At 40.6% G+C, this 19228-nt stretch overlaps 1 protein-coding gene across 17 annotated transcripts in view; it reads left to right on the top strand.

The window, feature by feature from the left end:
- The window catches only part of TENM3 (teneurin transmembrane protein 3), a 2419468-nt gene that overhangs the window by 2375971 nt on the left and 24269 nt on the right, over window positions 1-19228 (top strand). For 14 of the 17 annotated variants that reach the window (XM_070253219.1, XM_070253220.1, XM_023630964.2 and 11 more), the window contains 3 exons: window positions 1191-1423; window positions 2504-2658; window positions 3430-4304. In XM_070253219.1, coding sequence (XP_070109320.1) covers window positions 1191-1423; window positions 2504-2658; window positions 3430-4304 — 1263 coding nt within the window. The remainder of the gene's footprint in view (window positions 1-1190; window positions 1424-2503; window positions 2659-3429; window positions 4305-19228) is intronic. The other 3 variants (XM_070253221.1, XM_070253230.1, XM_070253224.1) reach the window with 1 other exon arrangement.

Raw genomic sequence — 19228 nt, 5'->3', positions numbered from 1 at the left:
AGGTAGATTTATATTACATATTTTAGATATTCACATATAAAATAAATGGAAACAAAAATATAATTGTGTGTGTATGTGTAGAGAGAGAGAGAGAAAGGAGAATGAATTAGTAAAACCAATTTTGTTATCCAAAAGTGTGGAATCTGGTGGATTCTTATCAGTGGACATCTTTGTTGGGACACCAAATCATTTAAACTCTTTTTAGAATTTTTTTCAGAAGGCGATATTGGCACATGGTACCAAATGACTTTCTAAGAATGTGGTGTTCAGTTTTTGTAAGGAGATTAATTTTTTAATTCCAACCAAGTGTCATAATTTGTTTATTCCTTGATAATGTTGGTCTTACCATTTTTTACAGGAAATGGGATATAAAATAGTTTACACTTGCACTACTTTACGTTTATAAAATTGAGGCATTGTGTTTTGTGAACAAATATCTGTATCTCACGAAATTCATAGACAGGTTTTAGAGCAGCTTCATTTACAAACTTTAAAAATAAAACTGATGGATCTAGCATTCTGACTTGTTGCCTTGGCCACCAACTGAGCCTGTCTCCTACCCTTGAATGACCTCATTTTAGTATTTAACCCCATAGCTCAGGAGAAACATTGTAACTGCATCAGATTACCTTTCTGGGTTGTGATAGAACAACCAAGACAGACACAATGCTACATTTCTTCAGGGTCTGATTTGATTTGGTTTTGTAGCAAGAGAAAACAGGAGAGAATTCTCTGTGATGAAGTTCGAGTGAACTCAGTAGTATGTTATACTTCACAGGAGAGTTGCACTGAGACGCCCTTCCCCTGAAATAAACTTTATGTCTGTTACTCAAGGGCAATTTATTAGTGGCTTTGCATTGCACCAAAAATGTTTAGAGAACGCGCTTCTTTGTTTTAGGCTAGAGTCCTATTGCCTTCCAAAGGTAATTATTTTTTAAATGGCTGTCTTAACAAACTGTTAAACCCTCGGCAACAGGCAAGGAAGGAAAACAGTCATATCAGAGATGGCTACCAATTCTTTTAAGTCATTCTTTTAAGTCATTATTAAACATGCTGTTCATTTTCCAATCTGATAGGAGATTTCAGTTTATAATCCGTTTCTCATGGTCTGTTTTATTTTGCTTTTCATTTCTCTCCATGTATTAGGAGTAACCCTCTTGTGATGTTTATGTATGATCCTTTTTTTACAGCAGCAACCCAGCTCATAGATACTACCTTGCAACTGATCCAGTCACGGGAGATTTGTATGTTTCTGATACTAACACCCGCAGAATTTATCGCCCTAAGTCACTTACGGGTGCAAAAGACTTGACTAAAAATGCTGAAGTGGTTGCAGGAACAGGAGAGCAATGCCTTCCCTTTGATGAAGCCAGATGTGGGGATGGAGGGAAGGCTGTGGAAGCCACACTCATGAGTCCCAAAGGTACCGGCATTTATCAATTTTTGGATTTCTTTTTATTAAAAAAAAAAAAAAGTGGAAAATCCATTTAGTGCCTGATTGTGTTTAATGCTGAGTCTAACATTTTACCCTCAACTGTGTTCTGGAAAGCTGTTTCATGTCTAGTGTTTTCAAAAGGCATTTAGCGTGAAACTGCTAAAATCCTAAGTTGATTTTACAGTAAATATTGGATTCTTGGCATTTTTTATTATCATACCATTTTTTCAACTTTTCAAAGAATAAAGCAACTACTCTGTATTATTCAGGTCACATCCTGTTAAACTTCAAGAAAGTGTCCAAATTCTTTCATTGTCCTGGAATTTCTTTGTCAGGAATGAATCCCAGGGCTCTTTAAAAAGCATCGCTAAGCAACCCTCTTAGCCCTCACCAGTTTGGAGCTGTTAAACTTTTGTTTCTATGCCATGGGAAAAAAAATGCTTGCTGTGAGGAATTTCTGGAGGTAATAAGGGCTAAAATTCTATGTGATAAAGGTTTCTAGCTTTTAAACCAGCCAGGACTGACTCCTTGCTCATGTGTTGTGCCATTCATTATGGTGTTTCTTGGTTTGAGGCTTTCTTTCTTTTTCATTATAGCTAGTGACTATTATGTGAACAAGGCCTGGAAAGAAGTATTTGTTGTACTGAATTATTCATAATAGCAAATTTCATTGTGGCAAGGTCAACAAAACACTACCCTTAGCTTAGATCTATTTTTGTTAGAACATAGTTACTCTAAGTTCAGCATAACAGAATCTGATCGGTTTCTATAATTTATAGACAACAACATTATAATTTTATATTTAAAACACGGGCACTACATAGATGATTCACACACTAACCATAGATTCCTAGCAATTTGGGTTATTTCTTTATTACATTTTACATTTATTTATGTTGTAAATGCTTATGTTGGGTTTTTCCTCGTGTGTTCACAATCTACACTCCTACCTGCTACCCATCACCCATGTTATCCTGGGGTTAAATGTTGAGTTTAATGATGAGCCTAAATGTTTAATCAAAATTAATCATTTTTGAAAGATTAGTAACTAACTTCTCTTGGATAAAGGAATGGCAATTGATAAGAATGGATTAATCTACTTTGTTGATGGAACCATGATCAGAAAAGTTGATCAAAATGGAATCATATCAACTCTCCTGGGATCTAATGATCTGACTTCAGCCAGACCTTTAACTTGTGACACTAGCATGCACATCAGCCAGGTAGTTAAAATATTAAGCTGAATTGTTTATCTTCTAAGTGGCTTGATTTACTATGTCGTTAGACCCTGATGGCACCTGTTAACCTGTATATATGTGTGTAGTGGTAGTTCTGATAAAGCTGCTCCATTTAAATGGATCTCAGACACTAATAAAAAGTTATTTTCTTTTATAATTCTGCGTTTGATGAATTCGGTGAGATACAGAACAATTGTCACTAAGAAATGCTAAGCATTTGTAATAAAATGCCAGTAAAAGAGCAGCAGGCAGATATTCCAGAAAGAACAAAATAGCTTAAATCTCTAATCTTTTGATTGCATGAGCTCCTTAAATAGTAGCATGAACCTGCTATGATCAGTCCCAAGGGGCTTATATTTAGAATTAGGAACTTTACTATTGGCCTGATTGAAAACACAATAGAACGCTAATGTATTCCTAACCTAGAAAGCCTGACATTTGGTGGTTATTACTGCTAACGGGAACATATGTGTTCATATCTCATTGGTATCTATTAACTTACTACTAAGAGGTTCATTTGCTATTTGGCTGTAACTTGCCAATGTTTTAATAAGCTGCATTTTTAAATAAAATGTTATTTCCTATATTCGTCTCCACTCGAAATTTTTAAGTTTATTTTACTGTAGCTATTCAAAAAGGAATTTTGAAACAGTTTATCAAATTAAGGGTAATTTCCTCAAATGGTCTAATTTACTCTTCTAGCAAATTAACTGCTGTGCAGTAGCTGACTAACCAGACCATTTCTTTTTTATTAAGGTACGTCTAGAATGGCCCACTGACCTAGCCATTAACCCTATGGATAACTCCATTTATGTCCTGGATAATAATGTAGTTTTACAGATCACTGAAAATCGCCAAGTGCGCATTGCTGCTGGACGGCCCATGCACTGTCAGGTTCCAGGAGTGGAATATTCTGTGGGGAAGCACGCAGTTCAGACGACACTGGAATCAGCTACTGCCATCGCTGTGTCCTACAGTGGGGTCCTCTACATTACTGAAACCGATGAAAAGAAAATTAACCGAATACGGCAGGTCACAACAGATGGGGAGATCTCCCTGGTGGCTGGAATACCTTCTGAGTGTGACTGCAAAAACGATGCCAACTGTGACTGTTACCAGAGTGGAGATGGCTATGCCAAAGATGCCAAACTTAATGCTCCGTCCTCCCTAGCCGCTTCTCCAGATGGTACCCTGTATATTGCAGACCTAGGAAATATACGGATCCGGGCTGTCTCAAAGAATAAGCCTTCACTTAACTCTGTGAACTTTTATGAAGTTGCCTCTCCAGCTGATCAAGAACTTTATATCTTTGACATCAATGGCACTCACCAATATACTGTAAGTTTAGTCACTGGTGATTACCTGTACAATTTTAGCTACAGCAATGACAATGACATTACTGCTGTGACAGACAGCAATGGCAATACCCTTAGAATTAGACGCGACCCGAATCGGATGCCAGTTCGAGTGGTCTCTCCGGATAACCAAGTGATATGGTTGACAATAGGAACAAACGGATGTTTGAAAAGCATGACCGCTCAAGGACTAGAATTAGTTTTGTTTACTTACCATGGCAATAGTGGCCTATTAGCCACTAAAAGCGATGAAACTGGATGGACAACGTTTTTTGAGTAAGTATATCAGAATTCTACTCTGATTATAAAATACTGTGATATAACAGTATAATCTAAAATCATAATAATGTATTCTTAAAGAGAGGTGGGGTCCAGGTTTTTGGGGGCCTGGAGCTTTTATAGTTTTTGGATCCTTCGTTCGGAAAAAAGAAGACAGAATTAGACTCAGGACCTTGGAAGGGACTCAAACAAGTGGGAAACCCTGAAGCTTAAGTTTCGTTAGCATCATGGTAAATCTACCTCTGCTTAAGGGTTAACGTGTTGCTTCATAGAGACCTAGTACGTTAGCAGCAAATCTTCTGAGAAACGTACTCCAGCTTTGGTTGGGGGCTTAAACCCTTTGGGTTAACGTTTACGCGTGTGATAAAGCTGACTGTGTTGGGAGCTGTCACTGAAGAGGAACTTTAAAACCATTTACAGTGAACTTAGCTGATTACATCAGTACCGCAAATGTTCTTCTGGTTAGTTATTGACAATCTAAACTGCACTGAAAAGACCCTCCCACTAAAAGCAAATCAGGAATTGCTGGGTGCTCTAAAAGCCTATGAAAAAGTATGAGACTCACCCAGCCAGGGCTTTCTACTAAATCTGTGGAGTAGTGGCCCAGGCAGTGTGCTCTTTGAACAGGCACATTTTATGAGGTCGATTAGAACAAAAGGAGAATAAGCCGTTGTATTTTTTATGCTATATGTCCTTTGCAGTGAGTGCCTGTGTAAAATCATTTTCGATTACCTGTTCCCGTCACTAACATTGCACAAATCATAAGGAGAAATTAGATGTACAGAGATGGCATGTTGACAAATGCAAAATAGTCCTTAGAAATGAATATTGAGCTCCTTAGTGTGATATCTCCATGATGTGCTGAAGCAGAAGTATTTTCTGTAGGAGCACACCTCTAAAATTACAATAAAAGTCAGTAGAAAAAATGATCCAATATACAAATATTTTCCGTACAACTTTTCTGGAATGGATCTTATACATAAAGCTTCGTTCTCCTGTAGCTTGAATTGCTTTTCTTTTTTGACAGATTCCCTTGTAATAAAATGAGTGTTCCCCAGCAGCAGGATTTTGTCAGAGAAGCAAACCTTTTCAATTGAGTTACATTAAAATTCTGCTCTTAACATTCCATTTGCTCATTTTAGGATCGCAATAGGAAAGGAATAAATTGGAAGTTAATGGAAAGCACTTCTTTTGCACCGTTTTCAAAGTGATAGCAGGCTATATTGCCAAAGAGGCAGAAAAGAGGACAGAAAAAGTGCCCCCATCAGATGAGCCTGGCCAGGAGAGCTGCTCTGATTATCAGATCTTCAGGAAATGATGGTGGCATTGGTAGGGTTTCAGTTTAGTTGAAAGCAGGGGAAAAAATAGAGAAATAAATTCTTAGGACAATCTAGGACTCGAGCTCTGCTCTGTGGGCCATTTCTGAATGTGTCCTTATTTGTTCCTGCGAATTGACACTGCACGGAAGTTCATCATGTGGGTTACTATGGACACATGAACTGCTTGCAACAGATACAGTGGTTTGCTTATGGCCTGCAAATGAATTGTAATCAAGTTTGGAAAATTGGAGAAAGGGATGCACTCCAATGGTGGAGCAATGTGGGATAGGATAAACAGATTTGGGATTTTCACCTTTTGTTAAATTATGGTGCACAAAGAAGACACATTTCTCTAGTAACAAACACCCTCCAAAAATTTTAGATTTAGTCAAGAATCGGCACAACGGCTAAAGTAGAGGTTGAGTTGGCAAGTTGATCTTGTGAATATAATGGGCAAACCTTGTTTTAAAGAATGGAAGTTTTTAATTAATTGAAATATATCATAATCATATTTTACTAATACAAATTCATTACACATCATATTTAAAGTATATCTATTAAGTCATATCTAGATAACTTACAGTAAAGGCAACTATTCCAAAAAGTATTATTAAAATATTGTACCAAATATAAACCTCATAATTATATGCATTTATGTGTGTGTTTGTTATAATTTAATAAGATAGTGGTTTAACAAACCAGTGTTTAAAAAATAACTTTTCCAATAAAATTAACAGAAATATTGCTTTTAGAAAGCAGAGTTCTTGTTGATTTCCCTCTAGATGTTTGCAGCAAAGACATGATTAAAAAATTTCTAAGAAACGTGTGCATTTTGCAAAACAGTGTATTACAATATGAGACAGAAAAAGTAGAGTGCTTAACCTAAGTAATTCAGTCGTCATATCAGAATGACAAATCATCTTTTTTCGTTCCATACATTCTATAATTTAGTTGGGAAAGAACATGCCCACCTCTTCTAAGTGTAAGAACCTTTAAACACATTCCAAAGTACAGTAAGTGCCTAAAAGAAGGGAGGGGAGTGTCACTGTCAGGCTGCCCCTCCAGAAGCTCTCGCTGTCTTCTGACAGAGCGGCACATTTTGAGACTGCTGATGGGTGAACGCAGCCCCTATCTCTACTCATCAGAGCCTTGACACCAAGAGTTCATGCTTATGACATCCTGACTTGGACGCATGACTGGATGTGAAGGGTCCAGTAGAGGCAGCCGGGGGCGCCCCATACCTATCAGACTTCCTTGGTGTTCGTAGCTATGCATGGGCTGGCCAGCTCCCAGAATACTAGTACATATATTTCCCTTCATATATTTATAGTACTATTTGTCTAATTTAGATGTGGTAAGGGCACTTGGTAATTTCATAAAGAAGGGATGTGAAAGATTTGACAACGGTCAGGGTTTTACCAAAACCACAGTGAGACTGTGGGGGGGGAAAAAATCACTATTCCCAATTGGAAAACACCTGTTTTCTCTGACTTTCGTGACACCGCTCCCTAGAGCAGATACCTGCTCTGTAATCATCTTTCTGCACAAATGCCTTGCAAAGAGAAATTAAACTTTTCAGCCCAAATTCCCATTTGTATGTGTCCAGCTTTTTAGCTAACCTCATGTCTAAAAAAGCCTTGAGATGAAACTTTATAGGATAGAAGCAGATGGAAAAAAACCTGGAATCCATAAATTTACCCACCAACAAAAGTACAGTTGCTATAGTTCCTATCAAAGAAATTTTAAAAGAGAATTAGTTCAGATTACTTAGATGTTTTAATTTTATTACTTTTTTCCTTAGTACAAGCTTTAGTTTATCATTAGTGTGTCACGGTAGGGCTGTGAGTACAGAATGAAATGTGAAAAAGTATTTTATAAAATGCAAACTATTTAATTATTTTTGTGGCTCTCACGACTCCTGGAATGTTGTGCTAATGCAGTTCAGCAATATTCTTGTACCTCATATCAGAAAGGATGATCCTAGGAAAAGAAAACCTGGTTCCCAACTTAAGATTCTTATCTGTCACCAATAAAATAGGTGACTTTTTAGGGTACACAGATGGTTTTCAAAGCACAAGAACCTTCATTTCAAAAACTGGAGATATTTTCTTCTTGGCAGCAATTTCTCTCCACGTTACTTGTAGTTATTATGTGCCTACTGTCATTCATTAGGGAAGTGGCCAGTGTTCTCAGACGTGCCACTGGATGGTATGATAGGAAGATGAAGTAGGTATCAGATGGTTTAGAACTCAGCTTTGAAATCTCTGAGTTAGACTAATATGTTTCCTGAACCGCATAATTATTTATTACTGATTGAATAAGCCATCTTGTCTCAGACTTCCTCTTCCATTGACTTGCTGGGCAGCAGAAAGGATGTCCAAGTGGCTAATGGGGTCCCCTCGTGTGATGACCCTATGATAAGTCTAGTTACTCCCTTCACTTGTAGAGACTGTTGCATGCTGCTCTTCAAACCATTTAAAAACAATTATCACACACTATCATTTCTTAGCTGGAGTAATTCCAGGGAGACCAGAAAGATCTCACCACCTGAAAATTTATTATTAAAAAAGTTCATCCCCAAACCTCAGTTCTTCCACTTCACTGCGCACAAAGGCAGATCCAGTGTATTGAATTGGGCAATAGAATAAATTATTTAATAGTAAATGGCATTTCACAGTTCTCTGCTTGCTTACCCCTATAAAATACAAACCGTGCAGGCATAGCTAGAGGCTCCTCTGTCTGGTTAAAGAAGACAACATGGAACAGAAAGCTGGAACTTCTGGCTGATACGTCCATGCACAGCACCAGGTTCGTGGCTGTTTTCCTGTCTTGGGAGTCGGGATGTTTGGAGCCTTCTATTTGTGGAGCTGACTCTGTGATCTTTCGTGAGCCATAGTCAGATTTACAGAGCAAATAAATGAGTTTCAACTTTTACACATTTAGGTAGGTCTCTGGCTTCTCATTTGGGTGCTTTCTGGTCCCTCATTCAAGCTTAGCAATTTCGGAATGAGCTCCTGAACCATTGCTTTATAACGAACTTAACACTGCGCCCTTGGCAAACCCACGACCCCACTGACGTGAGTGCTGATGCTCCGGGAGAGTATCAAAAAAGGCATCTCAGAGGAGGAAAGAGAGGCCGTGTAAATAGTACCTCTGCTACGAATGCAAAGTAGTGTACAGGTAGCACAGATAATTTGGAAAACTCAATGACAGTTACTGCAAATTAGAAAAGATGTGTCCATTCCCATTGACATGGAATCACGTCTAAACAGCCTGACATCTGTCCCGTGTTGCCTTCTCCTTATGTGTGTATTACTGCAATAGCTTCTGATGTTAGAAAAATTAGGACAGAAGGAGAGAATAACCTTTCAATTATAGACCTCTGACATCCAACCCTAAAGACAAACACTGAAACCACGTTTCATTGTTATTTCTGCCAAAAATTGTGTTAAAAACAAAACAACCCAGGGACCAGCCAGTGGCCAACTGGATAAGTGCGCACACTTCCCTTTGGCAGCCCAGAGTTCACCAGTTCGGGTCCTGGGCATGGATCTACACACTGCTCATCAAGCCATGCTGTGACAGCATCCCACATAGAAGAACTAGAATGACTTACAACTAGGATATACGACTATGTACTGGGGCTTTGGGGAGAAAAAAAAAAAGAGGAAGATAGACAACAGATGTTAGCTCAGGGCCAATCTTCCTCACCAAAAAGAGCCCGTTTTATAAATACCTATCTAAAAATAGTGCTTGGTTCTTTTATTTTCCTTTTTTTTGTTTCTTATTTTCTTCATAGTAGGAAACATTTGGGACATTCAGAATGATTTTTAAGAGGTTTTATCAGCAGATCACTTAAAATCCTGGTAAAATGCTCTGATTGATTTCCATTTTCACTATTTTGTTTGTTTAATAATTTTGCTTTAAGTTTTTCACCAGAATGTGTATTCCCAGGGACAGCAGCAAAAAATGTGGAGGCAACTAAATAAAGTGGCTGCTCTACATTCCAAATGTTAACCTGAACACGACGAAGGCAACACTTTTATTAATACTTGATTTAATCCAATTTTCTTCTGCAGTCTAGTTTTAAGAAATAATTAGTTCTGTCCAGGTTTCAAAGCAGAAAGGGAAACGGGGAAATGGTATGTTATTCACATTATTAGAAAAAAATCCCAGGAAAAGTAAAAATAGGTTAGCCAGATTTTCTCAATATATCTCAGTATATAATATAAAATAAAATTTCTCAGTATAATTTGCAGTGTATCGATAGTTTCAAGGCTATGTTAATTCTTTCCGTGTGTTCCATTAGCAAATTAATTTTCTAGATGTATTAAGTTGCTCCATAATGGTTCAAGAGTGAGTAAATGCAGCTTCCAAAAGTGTTGAATTTCCTCTTTAAACCAACTACATAACTGTCTAAATTAGACAATTGGAGAGCCTCGCATCTGTGTGCATCAGCAACTTCCCTTACACGGCGATTATCGAACAATTTACCCAAGACTGAGTTATATACACCAGCTCTTGTAAAGGATAGTTCGGTAACGGGGCAAGAAGTTTACACATTGACAAGCTGTGGAAGGGAACTTTGTATTTTTTTACAGTCACAGACCTGATGCTCAACAATTGGGTCTTCTCCAGAGACTAGCCAGCATCTCTGGCTCATTCCTAGGATATAAAAATAAAAGCACCCTCAGCAGCCCTCAGCCTGGCTGCCCTAACTCCTCAGCCTCCCAGAGAAAGCCCGTTGCCTATATTCCAGGATCCTGGAATGGCTTCGGAATGTCTTGAGGCTGCAAATGCAGAACTAAAGAGATACTGTTCTCTTCTGAACTCTCTGCCAGGGTTAGATGAAGCAATCCATGAAGGGGATAAGATGTTTGGGGAGACCATCACGTGCTTCAAACCACCCTATTCCTCACTGAGCATCCTTCCCATCCATCACCATACCACATCTCATAAACACACTCTCACACACTTCAAAACAGATTTCCTAGACGCCAGTTCATCCCCAAGTTTGGTAAATCTGTGCTTCTTAAAGGGAGACCCTCAAAAACCTCTGAGAAGCGTTTATGTAAAAAAAATACCACTTTGTTTCTCTGTCTAAAAACTAGATTTTGTTCCCTTTACTTGAAGAATTTAAGTCTTATATAAATTAAGATTTTCCCATCTGTGGCCTTTTAATGAAAAACAGTGTATAAAAAGCAAAAGCTGAAAAAACTTACGGTTTATCTAAAGGAATAGTTAATTAATATAAGTATTTAAGGAATGTAAGTTAAGCATCAGCTAGAAGGAAGACTTCATTCTATTTCAAACTCTAGAAAACAAAAAGAAGAAGGAACCGAGTTCTAATAAAGGCAAGCATAGGACTTCCCTGAAATTAGACGAAAGTTCTTTACTCACAGATGATGTTTTTAAGATGGATCAGTTAGAGTAACAAAAGAAATATTGCAAGAATGTTATAATCCAGAGGAGCAAAATGGCTGAGGATCTAAATGCATCAGACACTTCCTCCATAAAGCAAAGAATAGTCAGGATGGCTAAACTGTAAACCTTTAAGACCTACAGGAATGAGTTTATGCAGTGGTTATTTATAATTTAGAGCTCGTGAGAAATGTTACACTCTGCAGTTTATCATCATGTACATATCCATATGTGCATATTCCATTAAAGCTTAGTTCATTATGCCTTATTAATGGAATAATGAGTTCTGTTTTTCTAACTTAATTTTTAAAGTGTACTTCATTCTCCTTAACACAAAGGTGTCCCCACAGGTGTGGTTAGTCCCATTTGGGACCAGTCCAGGCAACACCAGCCCCCAGGGAGACACTTTTTCCAAAAGCAATTATGCCGCCTAAAAAAAAAAAAAGTCTTTAAGTGTTACGTTGCAAATGCACACTGATTAGCAAATTATTAAATTACTTCAAACCTCATAGCCATCACCCTTTGGTGATCAAGGCTTCCTGTTTATCCACAAGTTTCTTGGCAATCATTTATTCACTCTTGTACAGATTCATTCAATGAGAATTTATCACGTGCCAGATACTGGTGTTAGATGCCGGAGAATGCAGAGCTAAAAGAACATTCCTTCCTTTCGAGGAGCTCAGAGTCCACTGGGGGAGACAGAGAAGTAAATGACTATAAGAATGGTAAGAGGGCCAGCCCCGTGGCACAGTGGTTAAGTGCGCATGTTCCACTTCGCTGGCCCAGGGTTCGCCGGTTCGGATCCCGGGTGCAGACATGGCACCACTTGGCAACCCATGCTGTGGCAGGCGTCCCACATATAAAGTAGAGGAAGATGGGCATGGAGGTTAGCTCAGGGCCAGTCTTCCTCAGCAAAAAGAGGAGGATTGGCAGCAGATGTTAGCTCAGGGCTAATCTTCCTCAAAGAAAGAAAGAAAAGAAGGGAGGGAGGGAGGAAAGAAGGAAGGAAGGAGCTAAGACACAGGTGTTCAAGATGCTGTGGGGTCTCGGGGAGGATCGCCTAACTCAGGTTGGGCACTGGGGACAAGCACAAGGTAAGAGGAACTTCCCAAGGGGGTAGTTTTTAAGCTTAGTCTTGAAAAGGTATGAAAAAGGTTAGCAAACAGAGGTAGAATGTTCTAGGCCAGAAGAGAGCATTTTCTCAGGAGCCGGAGCATGGCAGGTGTTGGAAAAAACATGCAGCTCCAAGCATAGAATGTGTGTGGGGAAGTAGGAAGATGAGACTAGAGAGGGAGATGGTGGCAGAGAGGGTACTGACGTGGCTGGTGATCTTCCATCCTGGGTACACAGGGCTCTCTTAAAGGAGTTTTACCGGGAAGCAACATAGTCAGTCGGGCCACAATATATGGATGGATTCCATATAGAAAAGCAGAAGGTTAGGAGAAGTTAGGAGATAGTGAATGTAGTTGAGAAATGAAGACCTGAACCACGGTTGGGCACAAATTACAGAGAAAGAATAGATTAATCATTAGAAAATGAAATAGCACTTCCTGACTGAATGCAAGAGAGGCAGGTGAAAGACGATCTGCTCACTTAGGGGACCACGTGGATGGGGAAATACAGGGAGGAAGCAGGTTGGGGGGCAAAGGATGAGTCTGGATTTGGAAATGATGAATTTGAGGTTCCCATAGTACACTCTGGCACGTGGTCGCAAATGGCTGGTTCGAACTTAGGAGAAGCCACTTGTAGAGATGTGGACGTGAAACCATGGAAAGAACTGAAGCCGTGAGTCCGAATGAAATCACACTGAAGGGGAATGCAGAAGATCTAGTTACAAAAGGAGAAAAAATGTGTCAATTCGTGAATTCACAGACTGGAGTTTCCTGTGGCTTAGCCATAAAGACAGTGCCCGTGTTAATACCTTAGGGTCCGCTTGCTGCTACTGGACACCATATGCCGAATTTTTTGACACCTTCAAATCTGTGCCTCTTGAACACTACATCATCTCTGTGTTGCTCCCTTTTGCTCCCTTGCTGCCCAATTTTGGCCGTTCCTCTGCTTTCCCTCAGTTCTCACCCTTCTCGGTGTTCATTTTCTCCCTTAAAGCTCGTGAATAGACAACATTTTCGTCTAAATATTTTTTCACCTTCCATTCTGAATCTGTTCACTACTGCGTTTGTTTTTCCTTCCAGTTCTTTCCTGTTCTCCCCAGTTTTCCAAGTCATCGACGTTTCATTAGCTCCTCGATGCTGCTTTCTTTCTGTCCTCTCTTTGTTCTCTCTTCTGAGGGGCAGCACAGCCTGACAGGAGAAAGCGCTGGATTTGGAAACAGAACCTGGGTTCCTTCCTGATTTTGTCACTTGCTCCTAACCGTGTGACTTTGGGCAAGTCACAGTACCTCTCTAAAATTGTGCACCCTCACCTGTAAAATGAAAGGCTTCTTAGTAATTAAAAATCCCTTCCTATTCTAAAAAAATCTGTGATTCTGCCATTTCTCCCCAGCTTTGCATAGGCCCCTGTCAAGGCTTATTCCAAAAGAAACAACATTTAACAAGTTCCCAAATTTCCTTTGCTAAAATAGTTGGGCATATTGCGTTTCTGTAAAACAATATCTTCCGTCAAATAATATCTAACATATTATGCTGGTGGTAGTAATAGTAATTTATAGTAATATATAAATTTCTCTTTCCAAATAGGCTTTCTACTTTTTTTTAACCTTCCCAACTTAGCACAAGTGTCCCAGATCCCTCCTTCTCCTCACTTACTGCACAGCCATTTCCTGGGTGGGGGTCCGTGTCTGGCAGAACAAGTGCCAAAATAGAGGAAGACAAAAGAAAAGGGTGGGCACGTCCTCTGAGCACATCCAGGCCCCATGGAATAAATCCAGGAGGATGAGGGCAGGCGTAGTCTTGCTTCACAGACTCTTTGGAGCAAAAATTGCCCTTGACATCAGCTGCCTAGCAAGTCTGCATTTCAAGACCTGCACCAGAACTGTTATCCAAATAAATAAGATGTGTCCTATTCCTGTCAGCCTTCTCCAGTCAATAAACAAACAAAAGAAGAATGACTTGACTATTATCCTTCTCTTAATGATGGCTAACGTAGAACCCTTCAAACCCCAAAGGGAACTAATTCTGGAATGTCCTGACTTGGATGCCTTTGTCTCAAGGCCTATGAATTTCAGAGCTGGGCTTTGTCAATTTGTCACTTCTCCCTGATGTGGTAATGACTGTGTAAGGAAAGAGGCATTGGGTCACTTTTCTTGAATTCATCTTTGAAAAGTATGTCACGTCTGTGACCATTTATCACTGGGCTCAATGTTCAAAGAAAGGGCGGGACCAGAGGTGAAGGAGGAAAGGTCTGTCCTGTCTGTGCTCCTCTGAACTCGTGTTGTCTGGGGTGTTTGAAAAAACAGAATAGTGGCTTGACTGCGGGCTACTGCCCTTGCTGGTTTTAGGGAGCAAAGCACTGGTCAGAATTTGCCCCATCACGAAGACCTCTGAATGAAATGCAACAGCAGCAAAGAAATTTAGATAAGTGTTAACTGCCTCCCGCACCATACAAGTCTCACCCTTTCTCATCAAGATCCTCTTAGCACTTGATACAAAAATCGTGGAAAATAATGCTTTCTCTTGTCTTCCTTATTTTGCATTTTCCCGTCATTTTTGGTAATATGTGGGTAGCAGTCCGCTAAGTACCAAATGAGCCCGTGATTTAGGAGTTGGTTGATTGCTCTGCTTACCTTCGTGATGGAAGCATTTTGCATTTTCTATCCAGAACCTGATTTTTGAGGATTTCTTACTGACAACATTGCTACTGAATTCAAAGAAATGATGATTTGTCTATGAGATAGTTGTTAAAATAGATAAACCTGAGATTCATTCCTGGAATACTTGAATACAAATTCCTTTGCTATTAGTGTTACAAATCACATTATTGCTGTTAGGATTCCAACTCCGTCCACCATTAGGAGTTTAAATCAGGTTCTGTTCTGTTTTTGCTGTTTCTGCACGTCCTTCATCAGGAATGAGGATCAAGGAAAGATTTCTGCATACGTTTCTGTTATGATAGGGTTAGTAACTTTGTTCTACTTTACCACAATAACAGAGAAGAGGTTGTTACAAATTAGCATTGTGAAAAAAGCATTGCTATAGCAGATGGCAAGATTGGAGGGATTTTTTTGTTTTTGCTGGCTGTTAAACTATGGAAGGAAACTGGAACATAAGGAACGCCAATAGATGGAGGAAAAGGCTCTCCCTCTATACAAGGAGACATTAGGGAGAAAGACAGGTTAGGTAAGTCGTTCATGGGAGTCCTTACTGTGATTCAAGTCTTACAGCGAACGGATGTACCCCCACTAAGCAGCTCTCAGAGGAGGCTTATTCTGGGATGGCCCTGGGCAAGACACCAGTCATGACTAAAGTTGAACATTTATCTCATCCAGAGGTCTCCAGAAGGAACCCAAACAAACATCTACTGCTGTCTTGCCTTCTCAAATCAGGCTGGTTTCTCCAGCCAGTGATAAAACATACCTTTAGCTGGCTCCCATTCACTCTTCTATAGGTGAAAAGAAGAAAGGTTTGGGAGAAGGGCATTGCCAACATTATATGAGTAAGTACATGAGTTTTTCTCATTTTTGAGACAGACCAATTCCGTGTCAGGCTGAATTATAAGCCAACAATTAGCACAAGGGGTGAAGGACATTCCACCCCTGAAAACAGCTCCACTTCTCCAGAGTTATAACTGCGTGTCTTTGGTTTACTGGCTTCTCTAACGCCCTGCTCTGATTTACACAGATTTTTCCTAAAAGCAGAAGGTAATTTTAAAAACATAACATTTGATTAAGGAAGCCATTTCATGGGGAAGTATTGAAGACAGTAGATAATCCTGCTGTTGAGTTTTAAAGAAAGTTTTTGCGAACTGCAAATTGTTTCCACACGAATAAATTTGCAATATCAATAGTCTATTGACATGTGTGGGTAACTGTCTAAGTCGGTCAATTTTTCTCTCAGTTGAGGAGCCACTATAGATGTTTAAGCAGAAAAGTATTATAATCGTGGTGTTTCAGGAGATTAATTTGGTGTCAGTGAGTACGGGGAAAGACAAAAGACCAGTTTTAAAATCGAAGACAACCACGGGAATGGGCAGATAAATATCTGAGACACATAATGGAGGGAAAATGAAGAGTTGAGAACTTCACGTCTATAAGGGGGAGAGAGAGAAAATTTCAGCTCAGGATGAATACAGCATTTTCAACTGAGAATGGCAGACGCTCTGACTCTCTGGGGCATTTCTTGATAAGCCCACTGCTTAGGAAACTTAGAAAGAGATTTAAACATATACCACGGAGGCCAAAACAGCAAGTCTAGGCAAAAATGCAATCAAAATTAAAGATGAACAAATAGATAAACATCAAGTAAGGGCTTCGCATCAGTGAAAGAGCAGAAGGTCATTAAGAGCCTGAGGGAGCTTGTCTTTTCCAGTGAGTCTTTTGTGAAGAGGGGTCAACCGGGAGCAAAAAGAATGTGCTGTGTTATGAACTTGAAGCTGTGAGGCTAAGACCAGATGAGTGGAATGGAGAGCGTGAAGTTGATGTCCTAGTCAAATTCCCTGGAGCCTATATTGCATTGTAAATTCAAAAAGCTAATAACAGAAAACTATGTCTCAGATATACACGGTGGCCAGGGCTAGTTCGCCAGCGAGGCCAAGCAACATTAAGTAGAGCCACAAAGTTGCACACAAGCAGAGAATATGACCAGAGGCATCTATGGGAAGGCCTCTCTGAGGAACCAGCGTCAGAGGACTTCAGGGGACAGTTGGCCATTTGCTGGAGCGTTGCTTTTCTGCTTTTGCCGAGGTGAAGAAGAGTCCGCCTGCCATTTCTGAAGTCCCTGAAAAGTCATCTTGGACTACTCATTTTCTCTCACTCCCTTCTCCAGAGTCCCCCCGGTAATTTTAATGTCTGTCATCCATCTTGTTTTCATTTCTTTTGGCATAGATGCTAATCCATGAAGAAGTTTTCATGGATCCACAGCGAAATGAAAAAAGTAAATAACGATGATGTGGAGAATTTTTTCATAAAGCTTCACTTATTCCTTTTAAAGAGTGGGCACTCGCCCTGAGGTTCGGTCCTTCCTACCTTTGGTCGGTTTAAATGGCCTTTCTTTATGAAATGATGGAGGTCACGGGGGATAGCTTTTTATTTAAAAACCCTCTGTTGGTCCTTGATTTTTTTTGGTCCTGATTTGTAAAATTGGGAAGTCCAGGAAGTCCTCCGCGCGTCCCTGTCACCCTGCCTCTGGGCTCCATCAGTGCTGCCATGACATCAGCTTTCCGTTATAGCCTTCTTCAGCTCCCGGACAGTCCCCAGTGAGGACACTGCCCAGGGCCTCCCTCTGCTGTCTGATGGGCCCTTCATGGACCCTCCTCTTGTGCACATTTGCCCCGACCTCCCCACAGCCCTTCGTCTCCACTCCTCCACGCCCTTACCCTTGCTGTTTTCCTGACTGCACTGCCATCTCATGCCTTATCAGCCTGTCTAAATCCTGCATCTATTTCCCAGTCTGACTTAGGTCCCCACCTTGATGCAGCCCTTCCCTCACTGCTCCAGCATAACAATACCTCCTCTCTCTGCACTTGAGTGCTCTGGGAATCTGTACCATTCACGTGGCACTCCTTTGCAACAGGAAGTTTTCGTGTGTATGACTTCTTTCCCCAGCCAGACTTCTTATCCTTGTGTATCCACAGGAGCCTCACATTGTGACTTGCACATAAGCTTTTTCAGAAACTGTTAGGTGACTGGTTAGGTAGCAGCTCTGGGAGCCTTCGATCACAGCAGCCTTCCTGGCCCACCTCATGCAAACACCTCAGCCTTCTCCGTGCCTTCACTCGGATTCAGCCACTCCTCTCAAGGCACAAATTCAGAACTTGCAGGGCTAACCTGTGAAGTGGGGCCACTAAGATCCCAGCTTAACCCTAGGTCATTCTAGCTGCACTACCTACAAAGGTTACTTGTATGTTTATTCCCCAAGGAACCAAAGGCTAATAGGTTAGCGTCTGAATGCGCAGCATCCCGTGCTCTATAACAGTGCGCTCAGCATCCTGTGATACGAAATGCCTGCCCAGCAGGACGGGGAATGTTTGGTAAGCCAATGAAAGAGCAGAGGCAAAGGTGGGAGAAAGGCTTGCTGCTGGAGAAAGGTGACGTTCCCGCTTTAGATTGAATGGAGCCAGGAAACGTAAACCAGCAAAAGGGTCGCAAAAGGGCAGGTGAGTGACAGCTGCAAGAGTGAATCAGCAAAGTGCTGGCAGGTGGCATTGTCTGCATTAAGCGGCAGCGCTCCACTTTACATCAGGCACTGTGATTTACAGAAGGCTGGTGGACCTGGGGTCTGGCACATGAAAGTCCCAGTTGTGGTCCAGTCATAAGATGCAAAAGAGCCCAATCAAGTCACCAAACCACATCATATTCTCATTTTTCCATCTCTAAGAGAGGAGGGCAGACAAGGCAGTACTGAATTATCTTTTATACAGGAGCATTCAGAAGGATGTTAATTTCTTAAAAACACATTTACACATTCTTCCCATCATACTGTGAGAGACGTACAGTGAGGCAAGAATGATGTCCGGGTTAAGATTGAACTTTAGCTGGTTTTTGTGGATAATTCTGTAACTTCTCTGCAGTATAAGTAAACCTGTGCGTATTTGTTTCTTCAAGAGCAATAATTGCTTCGAAAAAGCAATGACAGCAATAAACCGTGTTGCGTTTCTTTCACTGATGCCTTAATCTGCTAGGGGCATTTGGGTCAGCGGGCAGGCGAAGGAGTCAGCTTTTTTATTCCAGCTCTGCCTTTTGTAGGTCCCAACAATGATTACACTTAATGGTGCATTTTCTTTCTCTTCGTTTCTCCATTGCTCACTTCTCCCTCCTGAGTGCTAATTCCTGCGGCTGGCCGAGCAGCACAGCAGACTGTCAGATCAAGTCGGTCAAACCCATGATCTGACTGATATTGTCTCCACTGAATCAATGGGATCAGCTCATCCCTGGGCTCTAAACAGACTTCCCCTGTCTCTCCTTCCTCCTTTCTTCCTGCCTATCTCCACCTTGACATTGCCCTGGCTAAATCTTCTCTACCTTTATTATCTGGAATCTTCTAATTACTAACCACATTTTTCAAAGCT

The sequence above is a fragment of the Equus caballus genome, chromosome 27, assembly GCF_041296265.1.
Source record: "Equus caballus isolate H_3958 breed thoroughbred chromosome 27, TB-T2T, whole genome shotgun sequence".
NCBI classification, from domain to species: Eukaryota; Metazoa; Chordata; class Mammalia; order Perissodactyla; family Equidae; genus Equus; species Equus caballus.
Note: the sequence above shows the minus strand (reverse complement) of the source record. Positions and strands in the feature narration are given on the sequence as shown.